The 26,740-nt window shown below is 45.3% G+C and overlaps 1 protein-coding gene across 1 annotated transcript in view; it reads left to right on the forward strand.

Moving 5' to 3' along the window:
• Positions 1-2,787: 2,787 nt before the first annotated feature.
• The window catches only part of LOC121534508 (rho GTPase-activating protein 29), a gene marked incomplete at its 5' end in the record, with an annotated part of 46,030 nt that continues 22,077 nt past the window's right edge, over positions 2,788-26,740 (forward strand). The window contains 13 exons of the mRNA XM_045216617.1: positions 2,788-3,102; positions 9,909-10,005; positions 10,403-10,469; positions 10,649-10,709; positions 13,759-13,908; positions 14,051-14,115; positions 14,271-14,381; positions 14,602-14,682; positions 15,042-15,197; positions 17,639-17,776; positions 17,881-18,053; positions 20,839-20,999; positions 26,473-26,604. Of these exons, the coding sequence (XP_045072552.1) occupies positions 2,788-3,102; positions 9,909-10,005; positions 10,403-10,469; positions 10,649-10,709; positions 13,759-13,908; positions 14,051-14,115; positions 14,271-14,381; positions 14,602-14,682; positions 15,042-15,197; positions 17,639-17,776; positions 17,881-18,053; positions 20,839-20,999; positions 26,473-26,604 (1,707 nt within the window). The remainder of the gene's footprint in view (positions 3,103-9,908; positions 10,006-10,402; positions 10,470-10,648; positions 10,710-13,758; positions 13,909-14,050; positions 14,116-14,270; positions 14,382-14,601; positions 14,683-15,041; positions 15,198-17,638; positions 17,777-17,880; positions 18,054-20,838; positions 21,000-26,472; positions 26,605-26,740) is intronic.

The following is a 26,740-nucleotide window of genomic DNA, read 5'->3' on the forward strand; positions in this document are numbered from 1 at the left end:
ATAGGAAAGAGATAATTCAGGGGAGATCTGTCATACTGTTCATAGGAAAGAGATAATTCTGGGGAGATCTGTCATACTGTTCATAGGAAAGAGATAATTCTGGGGAGATCTGTCATACTGTTCATAGGAAAGAGATAATTCAGGGGAGATCTGTCATACTGTTCATAGGAAAGAGATAATTCAGAGGAGATCTGTCATACTGTTCATAGGAAAGAGATAATTCAGGGGAGATCTGTCATACTGTTCATAGGAAAGAGATAATTCAGGGGAGATCTGTCATACTGTTCATAGGAAAGAGATAATTCAGGGGAGATCTGTCATGCTGTTCATAGGAAAGAGATAGACTAGCCTACTCTGTCTGTATAAGTACTAGCCTATCACCTGATTGGTTAGTTGAGGCCAATCATTACTTAACCTAATCGTCACTTGTTGCTCTGTACAGTGAGATATTTGTTTTACGTTTCTTTAATTTAAAACAAAACAAGGGCCATTTTTTACTTGTCGGCTAAAGTGGAACAGGGCAGTTGCATCACAAGCAGCTTCTCTCAACCACAATTACTTTAGTTTCCAGTCTTACGCAATCCCACTCCAGAGACAGAGAGACCGATGCCTCCATCTAATGACATATACACACTCCATTATTGCTGTACCTAATGTGGGTGTTGGTAAAGTAAACACTAAAAGAATGCCATGCATTGCATTCTCTCTGCAATGGGTGACCTAAGGGTCACAATGTAACAGGTCATAGTTCTGATTCCTCACAGATTTGGCTGATAAAGTGGCTTGCGAAAGTATTCACCCCCCCCATTTTTCCTATTTTGTTGCCTTACAACCTGGAATTAAAATGGATTTTTTGGGGGGGTTTGTATCATTTGATTTACACAACATGCCTACCACTTTGAAGATGCAAAATATTTTTTCTTGTGAAACAAATAAGAAATAAGACAAAAAAACGGAAAACTTGAGCCTGCATAACTATTCACCCCCCCAAAGTCAATACTTTGTAGAGCCACCTTTTGCAGCAATTACAGCTGCAAGTCTCTTGGGGTATGTCTCTATAAGCTTGGCACATCTAGCCACTGGGATTTTTGCCCATTCTTCAAGGCAAAACTGCTCCAGCTCCTTCAAGTTGGATGGGTTCCGCTGGTGTACAGCAATCTTTAAGTCATACCACAGATTCTCAATTGGATTGAGGTCTGGGCTTTGACTAGGCTATTCCAAGACATTTAAATGTTTCCCCTTAAACCACTCGAGTGTTGCTTTAACAGTATGCTTAGGATCATTGTCCTGCTGGAAGGTGAACCTCCGTCCCAGTCTTAAATCTCTGGAAGACGGAAACAGGTTTCCCTCAAGAATTTCCCTGTATTTAGCGCCATCCTTCATTCCTTAAATTCTGACCAGTTTCTCAGTCCCTGCCAATGAAAAACATCCCCACAGCATGATGCTGCCACCACCATGCTTCACTGTGGGGATGGTGTTCTCGGGGTGATGAGAGGTGTTGGGTTTGCGCCAGACATAGTGTTTTCCTTGATGGCCAAAAAGCTCAATTTTAGTCTCATCAGACCAGAGTACCTTCTTCCATATGTTTGGGGAGTCTCCCACATGGCTTTTGGCGAACACCAAACGTGTTTGCTTATTTTTTTCTTTAAGCAATGGCTTTTTCTGGCCACTCTTCCGTAAAGCCCAGCTCTGTGGAGTGTACGGGCTTAAAGTGGTCCTATGGACAGATACTCCAATTTCCACTGTGGAGCTTTGCAGCTCCTTCAGGGTTATCTTTGGTATCTTTGTTGCCTCTCTGATTAATGCCCTCCTTGCCTGGTCCGTGAGTTTTGGTGAGTGGCCCTCTCTTGGCAGGTTTGTTGTGGTGCCATATTCTTTCAATTTTTTAATAATGGATTTAATGGTGCTCCGTGGGATGTTCAAAGTTTCGGATATTGTTTTATAACCCATCCCTGATCTGTACTTCTCCACAACTTTGTCCCTGACCTGTTTGGAGAGCTCCCTGGTCTTCATGGTGCTGCTTGCTTGGTGGTGCCCCTTGCTTAGTGGTGTTGCAGACTCTGGGGCCTTTCAGAACAGGTGTATATATACTGAGATCATGTGACAGATCATGTGACACTTAGATTGCACACAGGTGGACTTTATTTAACTAATTATGTGACTTCTGGAGGTAATTGGTTGCACCAGATCTTATTTAGGGGCTTCATAGCAAAGGGGGTGAATACATATGCACGCACCACTTTTCCGTTATTTATTTTTTAGAATTTTTTGAAACAAGTTATTTTTTTCATTTCACTTCACCAATTTGGACTATTTTGTGTATGTCCATTACATGAAATCCAAATAAAAATCAATTTAAATGACAGGTTGTAATGCAACAAAATAGGAAAAACGCCAAGGGGGATGAATACTTTTGCAAGGCACTGTATGTAGCCTAGAATCAATTGTTGTTAAAATTCCCAAAATTCCAAACTAACATATTTTTCTAGTCTTGTCAAAAAGTCTCACTATAATTCACTACAAAACACGTGATCACCTGTCCTTTAGGCTTCTCAGTGGGGAACAGTGGCCTTTTGGACATATTTGGGAGTTTGCACTTTGGTGGGATCATTATTGTTTCAGATCTCTTTCCTATGTTAATATACTTACTTGGCAGATCTGTTATTCTTTCTCATCTTCTCCCGAAAGCCAGGATGGCTATGACGACTATGTAAATTGGTATTATAATCTGTTTTTAATAAAAATGTTACTTGACAGATCTGTTTCTGTCCTTCTCCTCTCTTCCAGAAAGCCATGATGGTCCCCCTCAGCGAGTACAGGAGCGGTTGGTCTCCTCTCTTCCAGAAAGCCATGATGGTCTTCCTCAGCGGGTACAGGAGCGGTTGGTCTCCTCTCTTCCAGAAAGCCATGATGGTCTCCCTCAGCGGGTACAGGAGCGGTTGGTCTCCTCTCTTCCAGAAAGCCATGATGGTCTCCCTCAGCGGGTACAGGAGCGGTTGAGGGAGCTGCTGCGTGTTCTCAAGTCCGTCATCGGCAAACACCAGACCCTCAACTCTGTAGACATCCTCAGGGCTGCCGGCACCGTCATCGCTAAGGTCAAAGGTTAGTATCCTCTCATCCCCCACATATTTTCTTTAAATATGTACTTGTAGGGTTTTTATTGATTTTTATTGAGATAGGAAAGGTAGGAGAGTTTGAGAGTCAGAAGAGAAGTTGTTCAGATTCTAACCAATGCTGACTCCGGTAGCCTAGGCTGTTCATACAGCCCACAGATTGGCTCTTCTGAGATATGACTTGGTTTTCTTTTCTCCAACTGCACTTTTGATTGTTCAAGATATTTAAGACTACATATCATGCATGCTCAGCAAGCAATCAGTGGACTTGACTTTTTTTTTTTTACTACAGTGTCATTCACACATCTGAGTTTCCTTCAACTGTTCATTGGGAAAAGATTGATCAAGGAAGTTGTCCTTTTGACTGCGTTGGGACACGTCTGTTAGAGTTAGCACTCAATGTTACTTCTGAAAGTGCATGATGTGACAAGAACTGATCATTATCTGCACGGTGCCACGCTGACAAAGGAATCCTTCATCGTTGTCTGCACGGTGCCACGCTGACAAAGGAATCCTTCATCATTGTCTGCACGGTGCCACGCTGACAAAGGAATCCTTCATCGTTGTCTGCACGGTGCCACGCTGACAAATGAATCCTTCATCATTGTCTGCACGGTGCCACGCTGACAAAGGAATCCTTCATCATTGTCTGCACGGTGCCACGCTGACAAAGGAATCCTTCATCATTGTCTGCACGGTGCCACGCTGACAAAGGAATCCTTCATCATTGTCTGCACGGTGCCACGCTGACAAAGGAATCCTTCATCATTGTCTGCACGGTGCCACGCTGACAAAGGAATCCTTCATCATTGTCTGCACGGTGCCACGCTGACAAAGGAATCCTTCATCATTGTCTGCACGGTGCCACGCTGACAAAGGAATCCTTCATCATTGTCTGCACGGTGCCACGCTGACAAAGGAACCCACAGTTTCTACTTCCTACTTTCTAGTCTCTTGTCCTGAAAGCAGAGAATTTCTGTACACTCCAAGACAATGGACAATAAAGTCTTTTTCTTCTTCTTCAGTTTCCTAAATGAGTAGCTACAAACCAGAGGAATCTCAACTCTGCTGTTTTTATCTGCCAGAAATGTGATCCTTCCTCTGAGGGGGAGATTCTTCATTTGGCTTCAGCACAAGAATGTTCCAGAACATTGTAGAGCTGGGTCCCAAATGGCACCCTCTTCCTTATATAACCCCATGGGCCCTGGTCAAAAGTAGTGCACTATGAATGGTATAGGGTCCCATTTGAATCCTGTTCTAGCCATCCTAGGATTAGCTAGACTACACGGATTGCAATTTGCATTCCAGCTTTATGCGGCGGTTGGCGTGGCCTTTTAGCAATGTGTTCGACGGCCAAACGTGTCCCCTGTGCAGCTCCATTCTTAGTTCCTTTTTGTGTGTGACGCATGCACACGCACACATACACACAGAGTATTGACTCACTGTTTGGCAGGTGTCTGTCTGTCAATCTTTTGATCTGATCTGAGCAGCATTCTGACCCAGAATGCATCTCCCTCGTGTTGACACTGAGATGTTCTTTTAAAATATGCTTAGAATGCAGACTGGAAACCAAGAAGAAGGAATCGTCATCACCATGGTAACAATGCATCCTGTCAGGTGGTTTCCTTTTAGTTCTTCAGTTCATTCACTAGACCCTCAAGTGGTGAATGTCACGCTAGTGCACTGGTATTCAAAGTTGGGGTCGTGACCCGGGAATTGCAGTGGGTTCGCCCCAAAAAAAGATACAAATATAAAATAAATTGGAACAAAAGAATAAGAGTACAGATTATTGTATGGGACAATGTACAAACGTTTTGGAGAAAGATAAATTGAAAAATACAATTTTATTGAGTAAATGTATTTATTGGTTTCTTTCATTTTGATAAAAGATGAAAGTGCAATGAATTTAAGATTATTTGTTGATGTAAAAATCGAAATGTACCGATTTTTAAGGTTGTGTCATTTAGATTTGGGGTGGGGTCACGAGAAATTATTGGGAGAAAAATGGGGTCCCCAGACATTCTCACAGAAAAAAATGGTTCCACGCTGAAAAAGTTTGAATACCACTGCTATAGTGGAAATATCAAGGATAGCAAGAGTTGTATTTGACAACTAACTTTATTGTTCCATCACCTTTAAATCAGCCTTCAATTACAAACAGTGACAAACAGTTCTTAGTCCTGGCCACTAGTAGGTGAGTTCTGTTTGGTTCTGCTTGGACACCACCTCTGTCCCCTGGGTGACATGACAGAATGAAAGAGGGCATGAACAGTCAAAGGGTTGTTGACAGGGCCTGGGGCAACTTTGTGTGTTCAGACCATGTCTCCTGTTCACCACACAGCCTTTGAAGGTGTGTGTGTGTGTGTGTGTGTGTGTGTGTGTGTGCATGCGTACGTGTGTGTGTTGTGACACTTGGGGTCTTTGGATGGTTGCCAGAATTTACAGGAAGAAATATAAATGTCCAAAGGAACACATGACCAACCTGTTCAGAATGCTACTCAGATCTTCTCTACCAAACCTTTCATTCCAACCAACCAAGATAAATTGCCTGAATTGATGCGAAAACGATAAATAGAACAATACGTTTATAACAATCTGCACCACAGTTTTTAAAATGATCCTTTGAATTACTAGTACTAGTTCAATGGTTGTAGCCATCAATTGTCCCATTAACGATCACCCATATTAGCAAACTTATTTCATTTAAAACTTCAAATTTCTCTAATATAGGCTACTTATCGTAATGAACGATATCATCAAAATGCCTGCGATTAGTGATGGTTTATCAGCTCAGCGCTAGTACACACAGTACTTCATACGAGGATCTCTCTGTACTTTGCTCCGTTCATCTTTCCCTCGATCCTGACTAGACTCCCAGTTCCTGCCACTGAAAAACATCCCCACAACATGATGCTGCCACCACCATGCTTCACCGTAGGGATGGTATTGGCCAGGTGATGAGTGGTGCCTCGTTTCCTCTAGACGCGACACTTGGCATTCAGGCCAAAGAGTTCAATCTTGGTTTCATAAGACCAGAGAGTCTTGTTTCTCATGGTCTGAGAGTCCTGAAGGTGCCTTTTGGCAAACTCCAAGAGGGCTGTCATGTGCCTTTTACTGAGGAGTGGCTTCTGTCTGGCCACTCTACCATAAAGGCCTGATTGGTGGAGTGCTGCAGAGATGGTTGTCCTTCTGGAAGGTTCTCCCATCTCCACAAAGGAACTCTGGAACTCTGTCAGAGTGACCATTGGGTTCTTGGTCACCTCCCTGACCAAGGCCCTTCTCCCCCGATTGCTCAGTTTGGCCGGGCGACCTACTCTACTCTACTCTACTATACTATACTATACTATACTATACTATACTATACTATACCCTACTCTACTCTACTCTACCCTACTCTACTCTACTCTACTCTACCCTACCCTACTCTACTCTACTCTACTCTACTCTACTCTACCCTACTCTACTATACTATACTATACTATACCCTACTCTACTATACTATACCCTACTCCACTATACTATACTATACCCTACTCTACTCTACTATACTCTACTCTACTCTACTCTACTCTACTCTACTCTACTCTACTCTACTCTACTCTACTATACTATACCCTACTCTACTCTACTCTACTCTACTCTACTATACTATACTATACTATAATATACTATACCCTACTATACCCTGCTCTACTCTGCTATACTATACTATACCCTACTCTACTCTACTCTACTATACTCTACTCTACTCTACTCTACTCTACTCTACCCTACTCTACCCTACCCTACTCTACTCTACTCTACTCTACTATACCCTACCCTACTATACCCTACTCTACTCTACTCTACTCTACTCTACTATACTCTACTCTACTCTACTATACCCTACTATACTATACTATACTATACTATACTCTACTCTACTCTACCCTACTCTACTCTACTCTACTCTACTCTACTCTACTATACTATACCCTACTCTACTATACCCTACTCCACTATACTATACTATACTATAATATACTATACTATACCCTACTCTACTCTACTCTACTCTACTCTACTCTACTCTACTCTACTATACTATACCCTACTATACTATACTATACTATAATATACTATACCCTACTATACCCTACTCTACTCTACTATACTATACTATACCCTACTCTACTCTACTCTACTCTACTCTACTCTACTCTACTCTACTCTACTCTACTCTACTCTACTCTACTATACCCTACCCTACTATACCCTACTCTACTCTACTCTACTCTACTCTACTCTACTCTACTCTACTCTACTCTACTCTACTCTACTATACTCTACTATACTCTACTCTACTATACCCTACTCTACTATACTCTACTCTACTATACCCTACTCTACTATACTCTACTCTACTATACCCTACTCTACTTTACTATACCCTACTCTACTATACTCTACTCTACTCTACTCTACTCTACTCTACTATACTATACTATACCCTACTCTACTATACTATACTATACTATAATATACTATACCCTACTATACCCTACTCTACTCTACTATACTATACTATACCCTACTCTACTCTACTCTACTCTACTCTACTCTACTCTACTCTACTATACCCTACCCTACTATACCCTACCCTACTCTACTCTACTCTACTCTACTCTACTCTACTCTACTCTACTCTACTCTACTCTACTCTACTCTACTCTACTATACCCTACTCTACTATACTCTACTCTACTATACCCTACTCTACTATACTCTACTCTACTATACCCTACTCTACTCTACTCTACTATACCCTACTCTACTATACTCTACTCTACTCTACTCTACTATACCCTACTCTACTATACTCTACTCTACTATACCCTACTCTACTCTACTCTACTCTACTCTACTCTACTCTACTCTACTCTACTCTACTCTACCCTACTATACTCTACTCTACTCTACTCTACTCTACTCTACTCTACTATACTCTACCCTACCCTTCTCTCTCCTCTCTTTCCTGAGCTTATTCTGCCCATCTTTCTTCACTCAATAGACTAAGAAAAACACTATTTTGCCGTTATTGGATCCCCAGTTATCATATGCAAATGAGCCCAGAAATGGTCGATAGTGCACCTCTGACAATAAAAACAAGTGGTACCTACCAAAGACAGAATGACAAGTCAACACTTTCCCTCACTAAGAGAAACACACTGCACTTTCCCTCACTAAGAGAAACACACTGCACCGGCTCATTGTGGTCAGTGAGTGTTCTCATGCAGTGAAGGAAAGGAATGTAACAGTACCTCCTGGCCCGGGCTTGAATGATGCAGTTCCCATATTTGGCGGGTTGTGATTGGTAGCAGCCAGCAGTGGGATCATTGTTGTAGGACTGCAGGATGTCCTGAGGAAGACGCTCAGCTCTCCTGCCTCTACAGGGGCCTCTACAGCACAGCAGCTCTCTAGCATTCAGGGGTAAAGAGGTGCACGGCAGGGAGGTACCTCTATTTACTTCTCTTCCACCCCATTGGCCTCCTGAGGTGCAGCCCTGGCCTGGTACGTGGGCTAACCTGGGCTGTGGGTTGCCCCCTTCCTCTCAAACCCTCTTCCAAAAGGTACCAGTAGCCAAGAATGGATTTGTAGAGGGACTGAACATCAACGACAAAAGATCAACAGAGATTGACTTGACTTTTAGTTTTAGTTTTGTGTTGGTTGGTCGGGTAGTCAGCCCTCCTGCAGCATCAGGAAACAGTGGAAGTGTTAAGAAAGTGCTCTGCTGTACTGGGACGGGCGAGGAAACTAAGTCAGCAACACTTTGGTTCTGACTTCATGGCTGAGCAGCCACGATAGAGCCAGGAGGTAAGTTTTACGGTGGTCGTCTGAAGGTTTTCTCAGTGTTGTCGAAGAGTTCAAGCTGCCTGAGTCGTTTCCTGTGGTTGGGGAGACAGGAAGTGAAGTTGGATTTATCTTCTGTCTTCTCTCTCTAACTTTTTCTTGGGCTGCCTTCCTCTGCCTTCCTCTGCCTGTCCTCTCGCTTACTGAACTGAACTGTTTCCTGTCTGAAAAAGCTAAGATGTGCGCCGACGTCTTCTCGAAGATTCGTCGAAACTTGACGTATTTTCGGGAATGCTAACAGGAACGGAAATACGGCTGTAATGTTGACAGGCCCAGTGAGTATGTGACCTGTGCGGAAGAGGATTGATTGTACATACGAATTGGAAACCTACATTACCACAGGATAATAGATTGGATGTTTTGAACCATTCTCTTCTAATCTTCTAGAAGATTTCCAAGTCCTTTTTTTTGGGGGCCACACAGAAATGGACAACCCTGCCTGTGTTCCTGTTAGTCTCTATCCACAGTATGTCTATATGAGTCGCTCTGGCTAAGAGCGTCTGCTAAATGACGTTAATGTGCCCTTGAGCAAGGCACTTAACCCTAATTGCTCCTGTAAGTCGCTCTGGATAAGAGCGTCTGCTAAATGACTAAAATGTAAATGTATTTGTATGTTTAAGGGACAGTTCTGCCCACTTTACTGTTGTTTATGAATGACTGTTAATTTAATTCAATCAGCCCAATGAATGAAGTCATAATAGTGCGTTGATCTAATATGACAACCATGCTACCTTTTTTTATGTCTGTGTCGTGTGTGTGTTGGCATGTTGACCACATACAGCTCCATTCTTTTAGCTTTATGACCAGACTCCATGACTGCTTTTGTTGACTGTTTGCTGGCTGTCGACGAATGTGATTTCACTCTGGTTGATCGGTTTCTCATGTGGTTTTATCACTTTCCAACAGGCGTTAACTTCAAGGAAGTGAACCAAGAAAACAAAAACGCTATATTTGGCGACATATATGCGTCCATTGACACTTTGGCATTCACATTTGGAAATGTGTGAGTACGATATTTGTTTACCTTTCAACGCTGTTGGGTTTTAGTGCCTCTTTGTCAGAGCGCCAGGGATTTGACAGGGATTGTGGTAAAAGGTTTCTTCCTACCAACAGTCAAAAGAGCATTACTTTTCTTGTAACAGTCCAAACAATGAAAAGGCTAACGTTTACTATGTCACCACATTAACGTTTCACTTAATCCAAACTGAGCATTGTTAGTTGATGGTGTAAATAAATATGTAATACGTTTTTAGTATTTGACACTTGTCTTTACCCTGTAGTCTTGGACACTTGACATTTGTTATTTAATGGCATAGATATGTTATAATCTCTAGTCTCGAATACTTCGTTTTGATAGTCTTCCTCACTTATTTATGCTGACTCGTCCTCTTCCTCCTCAGAGTGTCTGACTTCCTTATGGGAGATGTGGACAGCCAACCAGGGTTGGGGATCCCCCAGAGAAGCAGGGTAAGCCAATCAGAACTCACACATCAAGGGCGCATTCAGAATGCTTGAAATGTAGGTTAAACAGTGTTGAATTGAAGTGAATGTTTAGTTTACTGAACCGTATCAGTAAAGTATATAAAATAGCAAAAGTGCAATATTTTGGTGGAGTATAAAATGTGTGTCTTGTGTTTAATTTCTAGTCTTTTGAGAACCTCTCTGCGTATTCTGGGGGGTATGTTCCAGAGAAGAAAGGCCTTGTGGGTAAGTGTCTTCTTTTGCTCTTTCCTCTTTCTCTTTCTTTTATTGTTTCTCTTCTTTTCCCCTCCCTCTCTGTTTCTCTCTTCTTTTACACTCTCTCCGTTTCTCTCTTATTTTACTCTCTCTGTTTCTCTCTTATTTTACACTCTCTCTGTTTCTCTCTTATTTTACACTCTCTCTGTTTCTCTCTTATTTTACACTCTGTTTCTCTCTTATTTTACACTCTGTTTCTCTCTTATTTTACACTCTCTGTTTTTCTGTTCTTTTACACTCTCTGTTTCTCTCTTATTTTACACTCTCTCTGTTTCTCTCTTATTTTACACTCTCTCTGTTTCTCTCTTATTTTACACTCTCTCTGTTTCTCTCTTCTTTTACACTCTGTTTCTCTCTTCTTTTACACTCTCTCTGTTTCTCTCTTATTTTACACTCTCTCTGTTTCTCTCTTATTTTACACTCTCTCTGTTTCTCTCTTATTTTACACTCTCTCTGTTTCTCTTATTTTACACTCTCTCTGTTTCTCTCTTATTTTACACTCTCTCTGTTTCTCTCTTATTTTACTCTCTGTTTCTCTCTTCTTTCTTTCTCTTCTTCTTCTTCTTCTTTTTGTCTTTCATCTGCACCAGGGATGGCGCCCCCGGTTGCCCAACATCCGTCCTGGTCTCAACTTACTGTTGAGAGTTAGAATAGTAGAATACACAAAGTGCAATTCTGAAATTTGCTTGTACTTAAGCAGTTATGTCAGTCACTGACAGTCACTCAATTAGTAATTCCATGTCATTTCAGCAAGCCATGACACCCACCGTCTCAGATTGTTATGAGATTGTTTCTGTAGTTAGAAACATACGATTATTATTCCTGCAACATTATTTGGTTGACATTTTATTTGATCTCTGAGAAATGAAACTAATTGATTGCATCCAAATTGGCCCTTTTAATTTTTAGGACTCACATAATATTAAATAAATATAGTATCCAACATCCGATTTGAACTAAACTTCTTCCTGTCATTGAGTAAGACATGAGAAATCCAATAAAATGGTCAAAAGCCACCTATGGTCCCCCCACACCCCATGCCAATCCCACCCCAACAACCAGTATACAGTATCAGTTCTATATGCCTGACAAGTAGTATGAAGCTGTGGCTTTAGTATTGCTTCTTCATAATATGTATTCCCTGTGAATCTGGTGATGTTTTGTCCCCTGTTCAGAGAAATTTACCATTGAAGTTGCTTGCATTATTTATCATAAATTAGTGAGAAAGTACTTTACTTGGCTCATCCCGCTCTAGTGACTCCTTGTGGCGGGCCGGGCGCCTGCAGGCTGATTTCAGTCGCCAGGTGAACAGTGTTTCCTCCGACACATTTGCTTCCGGTTTAAGCGGGCGGGTGTTAAGACAAAATAAGACCGTAGCTCCACGATTTACAATGTTAAACATAAAACCATAACAGCCTATGCTTATCGAACTCATTATTTAAGGTTAGAAATACAATGTAGCCAGTTTTTCAAAGAAAACGTAAACAAAGCAAAAACAGGATTCGATCCTGTGCCTTCACAAGACGAGAGACTCACTCGCCGCTGCTCCACAGGCTGGCCACCTGCAAGTGAGAAATGGAGAAGACTAGACTAAGCCTGTGTCCAGTAGAGGTTGATGTTTTGGAAGCCAGAGCGGGATCCACTGACTGAGGAATCAAACAAAGCTTTGTACGTCATTTATCATGTGGTAGCTAGCTGCTTCTCAACTTTGCTTTGGGTTTGAATTAAATTTCGGGAACTGAGGTCGGCGCTCTCAGTTCTGAATTCCGACGCCTGTTTAGATCATAGTGAGACGTCGGAAGCTTCGAACGTCATCCTCACGCGGTATTGTTACTTTGACGCAAGCGTTGCTACGTTGTGTCGAATCAGTAGTGCTTTGAAAAGTGCGTCAGAGCTCCGGTATCAATCGTCCCATCACTACCGTTGCACAAACAACATGCTGATCTAGGCCTACACCAACGCTGGTATCAGGCTGTATTAGATAGCTACGTTTGCTCTGACTCAGTACATTTATTAACTAGTTAGCTAGCCAGCTAACTAGCATAAGTGTTTTCTTGCTAAATCAAACTAGCTGTTTGCAGACAGTAATATACACAAACTAGTAGGGTAAATATCCTATAACCGACAAATATTTATACTGATACTAAAATGTCTATTCTGTTCTACTGAGCATATTTACTTTATTCGTATCTTTTATTATTTCTTATTGTTGTTGCCATTGTCGAGGAGGAACCTGCAGTCAGCATTTAGTTGGACGGTGTATACCATGTGTATCCCGTACATACTAATTAATCTTGAAGTTCACTTTATTAGTTATTCTGGACATGTAGCTAGCCTCTGGGGCTGAAACAGAGAAGTAGAACCCTGTGAAGAATTATTCTGACAATGTGTGGTGCCTTTCCTGACTCCTTACATGGGTCCAGAGTTTACATTGACATTTTTAGTCATTTAGCAGACGCTCTTATCCAGAGCGACTTACAGTTAGTGAGTGCATACATTATTATTATTATTATATATATTTTTTCTTTCCATACTGGCCCCCCGTGGGAATCGAACCCACCACCTTGGCGTTGCAAACGCCATGCTCTACCAACTGAGCTACATCCCTGCCGGCCATTCCCTCCCCTACCCTGGGCCAATTGTGCGCCGCCACCATGGGTCTCCCGGTCGCGGCCGGCTACGACAGAGCCTGGATTCGAACCAGGATCTCTAGTGGCACAGCTAGCACTGCGATACAGTGCCTTAGACCACTGCGCCACTCGGGAGTTTCTTGGTTGGGGTCATGTGGTTAGGAAAACCCCCCTGGGGAAAACAGGCTATAGTAGGCTATAGCTCCAGTGTGACCTATCCCCTAGGCACAGGTCTAGGATCAGCTTCCCCCCCCCCCAATCCTAACCTTGACCATTAGTGTGGAAAAATGCAAAAACTGACCCAACATCAGCATCTAGGGGAAACTTCACCCTACACCTTCTCTGTCCTACCCTGATCCAATGAGCTTCCTCCTGTACTACCTCTCCAGGCCCAGAGGTGGCGCTGTCTAAAGAGGAGGAGGTTGACGTGATGCTGCAGAAGAACGACAGTGGGGTGGAGTCAGTTCTGCTCTATGCCAAGGCGTGGTCCAAGTACACCAAGGATCTGCTGGCCTGGGTCGACAAACGCCTGGGACTGGGTTAGTTAGACGCGCACAAACGCAAGCAGACAGAGACAGACAGACATATCCCCACAACCAACAATCAAATCACACATTCATTTACATTTACATCATTTAGCAGACGCATTCACACTGACTCATCTGCTATGTCTTCCCCCAGACATTGAATGTGCCAAAAGTTATGCCAAAATGGCAGAATCTGCGAAGACGCTCGCGAGTCAACAGGTAATGTTTTGACTGACTAAGAATAGTCACATGATCACACCCCCCCATGTCCTGCTTTAAAACTGAACACACATTAAAACCTTACAAGGTGCACATATCAAAAGAGAACGGGACTGATGATATGTTTCCACGTGTATGTTCCGTCTGGCTCACAGGACTACATGCCGTTCAGAGATATCTATATTTCCACGTTTAAGAATGACATCGAGTACAGCCAACTCCTCCTGCAGACTGCCACCGCCCTGCAGACCAACAAATTCATACAGGTACGAATGAATGAATGAATGAATCTTTTATAGGTGTCAGAGCAACTTTTTACTCCAGCAAAAAAACATCAAGACTCACAATAATGTAGCGAATGATCTTATCTCTGACAAGGCAACAATTTATATCATTTGGGTTCAAAGTAATTTGTGGGAAATTGGATGTGGGGTAATGGAACGTACACTATATACTATGGCTGGTGTCTCTTTCTGCGTCCTGTAGCCGCTGTTGGCCAGAAAGACTGAGCTGGACAAACTGAGGAAAGACATCAAGGAGCAGTGGCAGAGAGGGCAGAAGAAAATGGTGTGTGAACCTTCTGTCCCATTCTCTGTGTGTGAACCTGTCTCCTCTCTATAACACAGAGTGTGATACTCTCACCTGACTGTCTCCTCTCTATAACACAGAGTGTGTGTACCTGTGTACCTGTCTCCTCCCTATAACACAGAGTGTGTGATACTCTCACCTGACTGTCTCCTCTCTATAACACAGAGTGTGTGATACTCTCACCTGACTGTCTCCTCTCTATAACACAGAGTGTGTGTACCTGTCTACCTGTCTCCTCCCTATAACACAGAGTGTGTGTACCTGTCTACCTGTCTCCTCCCTATAACACAGAGTGTGTGATACTCTCACCTGACTGCCTCCTCCCTTCTCCTCCTTAGCAAGAGTCTGAGGTGGCGCTGCGTAAGGCCCGGTGGACCCAGGAGCAGAGGAGAGACGAGTACCAGAAGGCCCACTCCTCGGCCAGCCGCTCCCAGGAGGAACAGTCCAAACAGCTGGACAAGAAGCGGAAACTGGAGGAGGAGGCTCTACAGAAGGTATGAGGCGTGATCATACAAATATACTGATGTTTCATGAGATTAAATAAAAGATCCCAGAAAAATGTCTCTCAAATTTTGCGCATACATTTGTTTACATCCCTTGTTAGTGAGCATTTCTCATTTGTCAAGATAATCCATCCACCTGACAGATGTGGCATATCAAGAAGCTGATTAAACAGCATGATCATTACACAGGTGCACCTTGTGCTGGGAACAATAAAAGGCCACTCTAAAATCTGCAGTTTTGTCACACAACACAATGCCACAGATGTCTCACGTTTTGAGGGAGCGTGTAATTGGCATGCTGACTGCAGGAATGTCCACCAGCGCTGTTGCCAGAGAATTTGATGTTAATTTCTCTACCATAAGCCACCTCCAACGTCATTTTAGAGAATTTGGCAGTGCGTCCAACTGGCCTCACAACCGCAGACCACGTATAATCACATTAGCTCAGGACCTCCACATCCGGCTTCTTCACCTGCGGGATTGTCTGAGACGATCCACCCGGACAGCTGGTGGATCTGTGGGTTTGCACAACCGAAGTATTTCTGCACTAACTGTCAGAAACCGTCTCAGGGAAGCTCATCTGCATGCTCCTTGTCCTCACCAGGGTCATGACCTGACTGCACTTCCGCGTCGTAACCGACTTCAAATGCTCACCTTCAATAGCAACTGGCAGGCTGGAGAAGTGTGCTCTTTACAGATGAATCCCGGTTTCAACTGTACCGGGCAGATGGCAGACAGCGTGTATGGCGTTGTGTGGGCGAGTGGTTTGCTGATGTCAACGTTGTGAACTGAGTGCCCCATGGTGGCGGTGGGGTTATGGTATGGGCAGGCATAAGCTGCGGACAACGAACACAATTGCATTTTATCAATGGCAATTGGAATGCACAGAGATACAGTGATGAGATCCTGAGGCCCATTGTTGTACCATTCATCCGCTGCCATCACCTCATGTTTCAGCATGATAATGCACGGCCCCATGTCGGAAGGATCTGTACACAGTTCCTGGAAGCTGAAATGTCTCAGTTCCTCCATGGCCTGCATACTCACCAGACATGTCACCCATTGAGCATGTTTGGGATGCTCTGGATTGACGTGTACGACAGCGTGTTCCAGTTCCCGCCAATATCCAGCAACTTCGCACAGCCATTGAAGAGGAGTGGGACAACATTCCACAGGCCACAATCAACAGCCTGATCAACTCAATGCGAAGGAGATGTGTCACTCTGCATGAGGCAAATGCTGGTCACACCAGATACTGACTGGGTTTGTGATCCACGCCCCTACCTTCTTTTTTTTTTAAAGGTATCTGTGACCAACAGATGCAGATCTGTATTCCCAGTCATGTGAAATCCATAGTTTAGGGCCTAATGAATTTATTTCAATTGACTGATTTCCTTATATGAACTGTAAAAGCTTTCAAATTGTTGCGTTTTATATTTTTGCTCAAGGTAGAATGATTAGAAGGGTCTTAGGGCCTCTGACCTAGGTTCATGCTGATGTGTTACAGAACTCTCTACCGCTGTGCGGCTGATGTATAACTAGCTTACATTTTTGTCGTTTAGCAGACGCTCTTATCCAGAGCGACTTACAGGAGCAATTAGGGTTAAGTGCCTTGCTCAAGGGCACTTCGACAGATTTTTCACCTGGTCGCTGGCTCGGGGATTAGAACCAGCGACCTTCCGGTTAATGGCACAACGCTCTTAACCACTAAGCTACCTGCCGCCCAGCTGCTAGAAGGCCCCCAAGGCTCTTGTGTAGTTGTGAAATAATTTAATAGGTAGAAGCAACATGGTAGTAACTCCACCCTGCTCTTTGATAGGCTAGGTGGAATTTCAGACGTATTGCTCACACCAATCCAAATCTGTCAGATCTACAGGTAGCTAATGTATTTCTGCCCTCGGATGTAGCTAATCAAAAGGGGACCATCGCGCTCTCCCAGTAGTGTGGTTGGTGCGTAAAACCTGTAAATTCAGATGAGCAAAAAAGGTGTGATGGGTCCAAACTCAGACCCGTACAGAGCATGTTGTTCCTCTCCTCCTCTCCTCCTCTCCCTCTCCCCCTCTCCTCCTCTCTCCCTCTCTCCCTCTCCCCCTCTCCTCCTCTCCTCCTCTCCTCCTCTCTCCCTCCCCTCCTCTCCTCCTCTCCTGTCCTCCTCTCCCTCTCCTCCTCTCCTCCTCTCCTCCTCTCTCCCTCTCCTCCTCTCCTCCTCTCCTCCTCTCTCCCTCTCCTACTCCCTCTCTCCCTCTCTCCCTCTCCTCCTCTCTCCTGTCCTCCTCTCCCTCTCCTCCTCTCTCCCTCTCCTCCTCTCCCCCTCTCCTCCTCTCCCCTGCCCTCCTCTCCTCCTCTCCTCCTCTCCCTATCCTACTCCTCCTCTCTCCCTCTCCCCCTCTCCTCCTCTCCTCCCTCTCCCCCTCTCTCTCTCTCTATCTCAGGCTGAGGAAGCGCAGGACCAGTACAGAGCGTGTGTAGCTGATGCAGGAGCCAGGAGGACAGAGCTGGCCAACACCAAGACAGACATCCTCACTCAGATCAGAGAACTGCTGGCTCAGTGTGACCTCACACTCAAAGCTGTAAGTTCTAGTCCACAGAGTATCAGGAAGCAGGCATGACATGAGCATAGCTCCAGAGTGTATGTGACTGAATGTGGTCTTTCTTTCTTTCTTTCTTTCTCCAGGTGACAGTGAACTGGTTCCAGCTGCAGCAGGCCCAGACCGTTTCTCTCCCCGTCCACTACCAGGCCCTGTGTGAGAGCGCTAAGATGTACGAGCCAGGACAGAGATACGCTGAGTTCGTCCGTAACCTGCCCAAAGATCGGATACGCACGGAGTCCTTCTCCACCGATGAACGGTCAGTCAATTTGTACTCACTTACGTACTTAGGCTGCGTCTCAAATGTCCCTATAGTCCCGAAAGAGCCCATAGAGCTTTGGTCAAAAGCAGTGCACTAAATAGAGAATAGGGTGTCATTTGGGACATTAGGCTCCTCTACGGCAAGGTGGCAATCCACCGACAGTGAATAATACAAGGGTAATTTGGCAACCATTTTAGAACAACAGCCAAAGGTCTACGCTGAGTTTTCAGTCATTGTTTTGTTTTCATCAAGTCCTGATGTTTATACGGGTGATTCATTATAGTTTCACTTTTGTTTTTTGCTAGAGACAGAAACAGAATCAGAGAGAAATGAACACGGTTTCAGTTTGACAGTGGACTGGGGCTTTCCCTTATAAACTCCAATGACTTCCATGTTCTGTAACTGTCAGTGTACAGTAGGACTGACTTCTCACAGAGAGTAACAATATGAGAGAGAGAGAGAGAGAGGGAGAGGGAGATAGAGTAAGGGAGGAGAGAGAGAGAGGAAGGGGAGAGATAGAGAGAGAAAGAGTAGAGAGAGAGAAAGAGTAGAGAGAGAGAGAGAGAAAGGGGGAGAGAGAGAGAGAGCAAGAGAGAGAGAGTAAGGGAGAGAGGGAGAGAATGGGAGGGAGAGAGTAGGGAAGTAAGGTGGAGAGAGAGTAGAGAGAGAGGAAGGGGGAGAGATAGAGAGTGAGTAGAGAGAGAAAGGGGGAGAGTGAGGGGGGAGGCAGAGAGATAGAGAGAGTAAGGGAGAGAGAGAGTAGCGAGAGAGAGAGCGAGTATACGCCAAGGAAGTCCTCATCTTGTTGTTGTTGCCAACATATACACCAGGGAGGTTCTCATCTTGTTGTTGTTGCTGCCAACATATACACCAGGGAAGTCCTCATCTTGTTGTTGCTGCCAACATATACACCAGGGAGGTCCTTCTTGTTGTTGCTGCCAACATATACACCAGGGAAGTCCTCATCTTGTTGTTGCTGCCAACATATACACCAGGGAAGTCCTCATCTTGTTGTTGCTGCCAACATATACACCAGGGAAGTCCTCATCTTGTTGTTGTTGCCAACATATACACCAGGGAAGTCCTCATCTTGTTGTTGTTGCCAACATATACACCAGGGAAGTCCTCATCTTGTTGTTGTTGCCAACATATACACCAGGGAGGTCCTCATCTTGTTGTTGTTGCTGCCAACATATACACCAGGGAAGTCCTCATCATGTTGCTGCCAACATATACACCAGGGAAGTCCTCATCTTGTTGTTGTTGCCAACATATACACCAGGGAAGTCCTCATCTTGTTGTTGCTGCCAACATATACACCAGGGAAGTCCTCATCTTGTTGTTGTTGCTGCCAACATATACACCAGGGAGGTCCTCATCTTGTTGTTGCTGCCAACATATACACCAGGGAGGTCCTCATCTTGTTGTTGCTGCCAACATATACACCAGGGAAGTCCTCATCTTGTTGTTGTTGCTGCCAACATATACACCAGGGAGGTCCTCATCTTGTTGTTGCTGCCAACATATACACCAGGGAGGTCCTCATCTTGTTGTTGTTGCTGCCAACATATACACCAGGGAAGTCCTCATCTTGTTGTTGTTGCCAACATATACACCAGGGAGGTCCTCATCTTGTTGTTGCTGCCAACATATACACCAGGGAAGTCCTCATCTTGTTGTTGTTGCTGCCAACATATACACCAGGGAGGTCCTCATCTTGTTGTTGTTGTTGCCAACATATACACCAGGGAATTAGGGTTGAAAAGGGGGAACCGGGTTACCGAGATTTCCCGCCCACACCCACTCCCTTTTCCCGGGATAAGCAACTGCGAGAAACCGATAAATGATTTCTATGAACTGCATGATGTGAAATGGAGCTGTTAAATGATATGCTCTGTCTAAATCTGTCTTCTCAACACTCAGGATGGGGATCTCAGTATGGAGCGCTGTTCATAATGCATGTATCAAATGATCATGGTAACTTTCTTCTTGTTACAGGTAGGCCTACATTTGCTGCAGCATAGCCTATGCTACATTAATATAAAGACTGAATGCGCGTCTAATTTACAGTTTGAATGTATTTTTAATATATTTGCAAAAAATGTCTAAAAACCTGTTTTCGCTGTCATTATGGGGTATTGATGAGGGAAAACATTTATTTCATAAATTTTAGAATAAGGCTGTAACGTAACAAAATGTGGAAAAAGTCATGCGGTCTGAATACTTTACGAGTGCGCTGTATAAAGCCAGGGAAGTCTTCATACTCTTGTTGTTGTTGCTGTGAGGCCTGTGGGCGTCCTAGGGCAAAACGAGTCTCACCTTTCCACCGAGGGGTCAAACTGTTTGGACGCTACAGACAGAAGTTGGCAGATCGGCTGTACCACCGACTTCAGAGTCCCAAGGGGTCGTGGAGCAAAACGGAGAACACCATCGTGTTCGTGAGAGTCTCATCCTTTTGTAGGCCAAACCGTTTGGACGCGACAGACGATTTCTTTGAGAAGACAGATTTTCGGGATGTCTCATGGTCTGACAAACACTGCTCTGGCTCTGTCACCTTTCACCCCAGATGCGGAGTGAGACGTCGGCGGATGTGGTGGATTGAGACGCATCCAATGCAAAAAAACGGATATCTTTAGCTTAAACTGACTCATGTTTATGGGGATTGTTTTATTATGCTAATTCGATTTTTGTGGGGGCGCGGACATCGACCTTAGGGGGTTAAACTTGCCCCTCGAGTTAACATTCAACTATATTGACTGAGTCTGTCTGTCTTCCCATCCAGGTTTCCTGTGTTCAACAAGCTTTCAATGGGCAGCACCAGTTCCCATAGTAACCTGTCCCAGGTGTCCCTCATCTCCGGTGACGTCCTGAGTGGGGACGAGGTGGATAGTCCTCTGGGGTCACGACCTGGGAAGAGGTCCAACAGTGCCACAGACATACAAGGTACAGAGACACAGTAGTAGCAAACAATACTGCTACCCAACACCATACAAGGTACAGTACTGCTACCCAACACCATACAAGGTACAAAACTGCTACCCAACACCATACAAGGTACAGTACTGCTACCCAACACCATACAAGGTACAATACTGCTACCCAACACCATACAAGGTACAGTACTGCTACCCAACACCATACAAGGTACAATACTGCTACCCAACACCATACAAGGTACAAAACTGCTACCCAACACCATACAAGGTACAGTACTGCTACCCAACACCATACAAGGTACAATACTGCTACCCAACACCATACAAGGTACAGTACTGCTACCCAACACCATACAAGGTACAATACTGCTACCCAACACCATACAAGGTACAAAACTGCTACCCAACACCATACAATGTACAGTACTGCTACCCAACACCATACAAGGTACAATACTGCTACCCAACACCATACAAGGTACAATACTGCTACCCAACACCATACAAGGTACAGTACTGCTACCCAACACCATACAAGGTACAGTACTGCTACCCAACACATGTAAAATAACTGCACCCTTGGAAAGAGATAAACCAATCTTTATACAATAGCTATTTTGGTGTAATATTGTGTGGAATACTGTATTCAATTCAATGAAAACAAAAAGTACTTTGACACAGGTCTGGACTTAGCTAACCTCTCTGTGTGTATTAGCATGCTAATACATTTTATAAAGCCCTTTTTACATCAGCAGTTTTCAGAACTGCTTTACAGTTACCCAGCCTAAAACCCCAAAGAGCCAGCAATGCAGAGGCAGAATCACAGTGGCTAGGAAAAACTCCCTAGAAGGCAGGAACCTGGGAAAAAACCTAGAGAGGAACCAGGCTCCGAGGGCTGGCCAGTCCCCTACCGGGGGGAGATTTAAAAGTACATCTGGGCTTTAAGACCAGATCATTTGTAAAGATGTTCCATCATTCATAGATGACCAGCAGGGTCAGATAACGTCCATATTGTCTATAGAGGATCCAAACATGGGATGGCATGAAGTTGACTGAACGGATCTGGTGCTAAAGATCTGGAGGAGCCACGCTACTTTAATCATGTTTACCAACACCAGTTTGTCCCAATAAAGGCTTTTTATGGTAGTCAGCCAGTTGGTGTACTGTAGCCAGCCAGTTGGTGTACTGTAGCCAGCCAGTTGGTGTACTGTAGCCAGCCAGTTGGTATACTGTAGCCAGCCAGTTGGTGTACTGTAGCCAGCCAGTTGGTGTACTGTAGCCAGCCAGTTGGTGTACTGTAGCCAGCCAGTTGGTGTACTGTAGCCAGCCAGTTGGATACTGTAGCCAGCCAGTTGGTGTACTGTAGCCAGCCAGTTGGTATACTGTAGCCAGCCAGTTGGTATACTGTAGCCAGCCAGTTGGTATACTGTAGCCAGCCAGTTGGTATACTGTAGCCAGCCAGTTGGTATACTGTAGCCAGCCAGTTGGTATACTGTAGCCAGCCAGTTGGTATACGCTGTAGCCAGTTGGTATACTGTAGCCAGCCAGTTGGTAAGCCAGTTACTGTAGCCAGCCAGTTGGTATACTGTAGCCAGCCAGTTGGTATACTGTAGCCAGCCAGTTGGTACACTAGCCAGCCAGTTGGTATACTGTAGCCAGCCAGTTGGTATACTGTAGCCAGCCAGTTGGTATACTGTAGCCAGCCAGTTGGTATACTGTAGCCAGCCAGTTGGTATACTGTAGCCAGCCAGTTGGTGTACTGTAGCCAGCCAGTTGGTATACTGTAGCCAGCCAGTTGGTATACTGTAGCCAGCCAGTTGGTATACTGTAGCCAGCAGTTGGTATACTGTAGCCAGCCAGTTGGTATACTGTAGCCAGCCAGTTGGTATACTGTAGCCAGCCAGTTGGTATACTGTAGCCAGCCAGTTGGTATACTGTAGCCAGCCAGTTGGTATACTGTAGCCAGCCAGTTGGTATACTGTAGCCAGCCAGTTGGTATACTGTAGCCAGCCAGTTGGTGTACTGTAGCCAGCCAGTTGGTATACTGTAGCCAGCCAGTTGGTATACTGTAGCCAGCCAGTTGGTATACTGTAGCCAGCCAGTTGGTATACTGTAGCCAGCCAGTTGGTATACTGTAGCCAGCCAGTTGGTGTACTGTAGCCAGCCAGTTGGTATACTGTAGCCAGCCAGTTGGTATACTGTAGCCAGCCAGTTGGTATACTGTAGCCAGCCAGTTGGTATACTGTAGCCAGCCAGTTGGTATACTGTAGCCAGCCAGTTGGTATACTGTAGCCAGCCAGTTGGTATACTGTAGCCAGCCAGTTGGTGTACTGTAGCCAGCCAGTTGGTATACTGTAGCCAGCCAGTTGGTATACTGTAGCCAGCCAGTTGGTATACTGTAGCCAGCCAGTTGGTATACTGTAGCCAGCCAGTTGGTATACTGTAGCCAGCCAGTTGGTGTACTGTAGCCAGCCAGTTGGTATACTGTAGCCAGCCAGTTGGTATACTGTAGCCACAGCCAGTTGGTATACTGTAGCCAGCCAGTTGGTATACTGTAGCCAGCCAGTTGGTATACTGTAGCCAGCCAGTTGGTATACTGTAGCCAGCCAGTTGGTATACTGTAGCCAGCCAGTTGGTATACTGTAGCCAGCCAGTTGGTATACTGTAGCCAGCCAGTTGGTATACTGTAGCCAGCCAGTTGGTATACTGTAGCCAGCCAGTTGGTATACTGTAGCCAGCCAGTTGGTATACTGTAGCCAGCCAGTTGGTATACTGTAGCCAGCCAGTTGGTGTACTGTAGCCAGCCAGTTGGTATACTGTAGCCAGCCAGTTGGTATACTGTAGCCAGCCAGTTGGTATACTGTAGCCAGCCAGTTGGTGTACTGTAGCCAGCCAGTTGGTATACTGTAGCCAGCCAGTTGGTATACTGTAGCCAGCCAGCAGTTGGTATACTGTAGCCAGCCAGTTGGTATACTGTAGCCAGCCAGTTGGTATACTGTAGCCAGCCAGTTGGTATACTGTAGCCAGCCAGTTGGTATACTGTAGCCAGCCAGTTGGTATACTGTAGCCAGCCAGTTGGTGTACTGTAGCCAGCCAGTTGGTATACTGTAGCCAGCCAGTTGGTATACTGTAGCCAGCCAGTTGGTATACTGTAGCCAGCCAGTTGGTATACTGTAGCCAGCCAGTTGGTATACTGTAGCCAGCCAGTTGGTGTACTGTAGCCAGCCAGTTGGTATACTGTAGCCAGCCAGTTGGTGTACTGTAGCCAGCCAGTTGGTGTACTGTGGTAGGCCAGCCAGTTGGTATACTGTAGCCAGCCAGTTGGTATACTGTAGCCAGCCAGTTGGTATACTGTAGCCAGCCAGTTGGTATACTGTAGCCAGCCAGTTGGTATACTGTAGCCAGCCAGTTGGTATACTGTAGCCAGCCAGTTGGTATACTGTAGCCAGCCAGTTGGTATACTGTAGCCAGCCAGTTGGTGTACTGTAGCCAGCCAGTTGGTATACTGTAGCCAGCCAGTTGGTATACTGTAGCCAGCCAGTTGGTGTACTGTAGCCAGCCAGTTGGTATACTGTAGCCAGCCAGTTGGTATACTGTAGCCAGCCAGTTGGTATACTGTAGCCAGCCAGTTGGTATACTGTAGCCAGCCAGTTGGTATACTGTAGCCAGCCAGTTGGTGTACTGTAGCCAGCCAGTTGGTATACTGTAGCCAGCCAGTTGGTATACTGTAGCCAGCCAGTTGGTATACTGTAGCCAGCCAGTTGGTGTACTGTAGCCAGCCAGTTGGTATACTGTAGCCAGCCAGTTGGTATACTGTAGCCAGCCAGTTGGTATACTGTAGCCAGCCAGTTGGTATACTGTAGCCAGCCAGTTGGTATACTGTAGCCAGCCAGTTGGTATACTGTAGCCAGCCAGTTGGTATACTGTAGCCAGCCAGTTGGTATACTGTAGCCAGCCAGTTGGTATACTGTAGCCAGCCAGTTGGTATACTGTAGCCAGCCAGTTGGTATACTGTAGCCAGCCAGTTGGTATACTGTAGCCAGCCAGTTGGTGTACTGTAGCCAGCCAGTTGGTGTACTGTAGCCAGCCAGTTGGTATACTGTAGCCAGCCAGTTGGTATACTGTAGCCAGCCAGTTGGTGTACTGTAGCCAGCCAGTTGGTGTACTGTAGCCAGCCAGTTGGTGTACTGTAGCCAGCCAGTTGGTGTACTGTAGCCAGCCAGTTGGTATACTGTAGCCAGCCAGTTGGTATACTGTAGCCAGCCAGTTGGTGTACTGTAGCCAGCCAGTTGGCCCAGATCAAGTCGATTATAAAAATATTTCTCTCTGTATTGTTAGGAAGCATTTTACTGTTAGTCTACCCCTGTTGTTTACCAACCATGTGACAAACATTTCCTTATATGATAACAAATAAAGTTGTTTTTTAAGTGGCGCAGCGCCTCTCTTACATTCTTTGGGGAGAACCCTGACACAAGATATTTTTATCTTAGAGAATCTGTTAGCCTATTACCATATTGCTAATACCTATATCTCTCTTTCCCTCCTCTCTCCTCTCTCTTCTCTCTTTCCTCCTCTCTCCTCTCTCTTCTCTCTTTCCTCCCCTCTCCTCTCTCTTCTCTCTTTCCTCCCCTCTCCTCTCTCTTCTCTCCTCTCTCCTCTCTCTTCTCTCCTCTCTCCTCTCTCTTCTCTCTTTCCTCCCCTCTCCTCTCTCTTCTCTCTTTCCTCCCCTCCCCTCTCTCTTCTCTCCTCTCTCCTCTCTCTTCTCTCCTCTCTCCTCTCTCTTCTCTCCCTCTCCTCTCTCTTCTCTCCCTGTCCTTTCTTTCCTCCCCTCTCTCTTCTCTCCCTGTCCTTTCTTTCCTCCCCTCTCCTCTCTCTTCTCTCTTTCCTCCCCTCTCCTCTCTCTTCTCTCCTCTCTCTCCTCTCTTCTCTCCTCTCTCCTCTCTCTTCTCTCACTCTCCTCTCTCTTCTCTCCCTCTCCTCTCTCTTCTCTCCCTCTCCTCTCTCTTCTCTCCCTCTCCTCTCTTTCCTCCCCTCTCCTCTCTCTTCTCTCCCTGTCCTTTCTTTCCTCCCCTCACCTCTCTCTTCTCTCTTTCCTCCCCTCTCTTCTCTCCTCTCTCCTCTCTCTTCTCTCCCTCTCCTCTCTCTTCTCTCCCTCTCCTCTCTCTTCTCTCCCTGTCCTCTCTCTTCTCTCCCTGTCCTCTCTCTTCTCTCCCTCTCCTCTCTCTTCTCTCCCTGTCCTCTCTCTTCTCTCCTTGTCCTCTCTCTTCTCTCCCTGTCCTCTCTCTTCTCTCCCTGTCCTCTCTCTTCTCTCCCTCTCCTCTCTCTTCTCTCCCTGTCCTCTCTCTTCTCTCCCTCTCCTCTCTCTTCTCTCCCTGTCCTCTCTCTTCTCTCCCTCTCCTCTCGTCTCTCCTCTCTGTTCTCTCTTCTCTCCTCTCTCTTCTCTCTTCTCTCCCCTCTCGTCTCTGTTCTCTCTCCTCCAGGTCTGAGAGGGGGCCAGGGCCCGTTGAGAGCCTGGGCATCATGTAGTCAGGACAGAGGGATGTGTAGTGACTCAGAGAGTGCTGGAGGCAGCAGTGAGTCCCAATCCATGGACTCCCCAACAGCCAGCCCAGGTAAGGGAACATGAACCAACACAACACAACACAACACCAGGTAAGGGAACATGAACCAACACAACACAACACAACACCAGGTAAGGGAACATGAACCAACACAACACAACACCAGGTAAGGGAACATGAACCAACA

Source organism: Coregonus clupeaformis, unplaced genomic scaffold (genome assembly GCF_020615455.1).
Source record: "Coregonus clupeaformis isolate EN_2021a unplaced genomic scaffold, ASM2061545v1 scaf0751, whole genome shotgun sequence".
Lineage (NCBI taxonomy): Eukaryota > Metazoa > Chordata > Actinopteri > Salmoniformes > Salmonidae > Coregonus > Coregonus clupeaformis.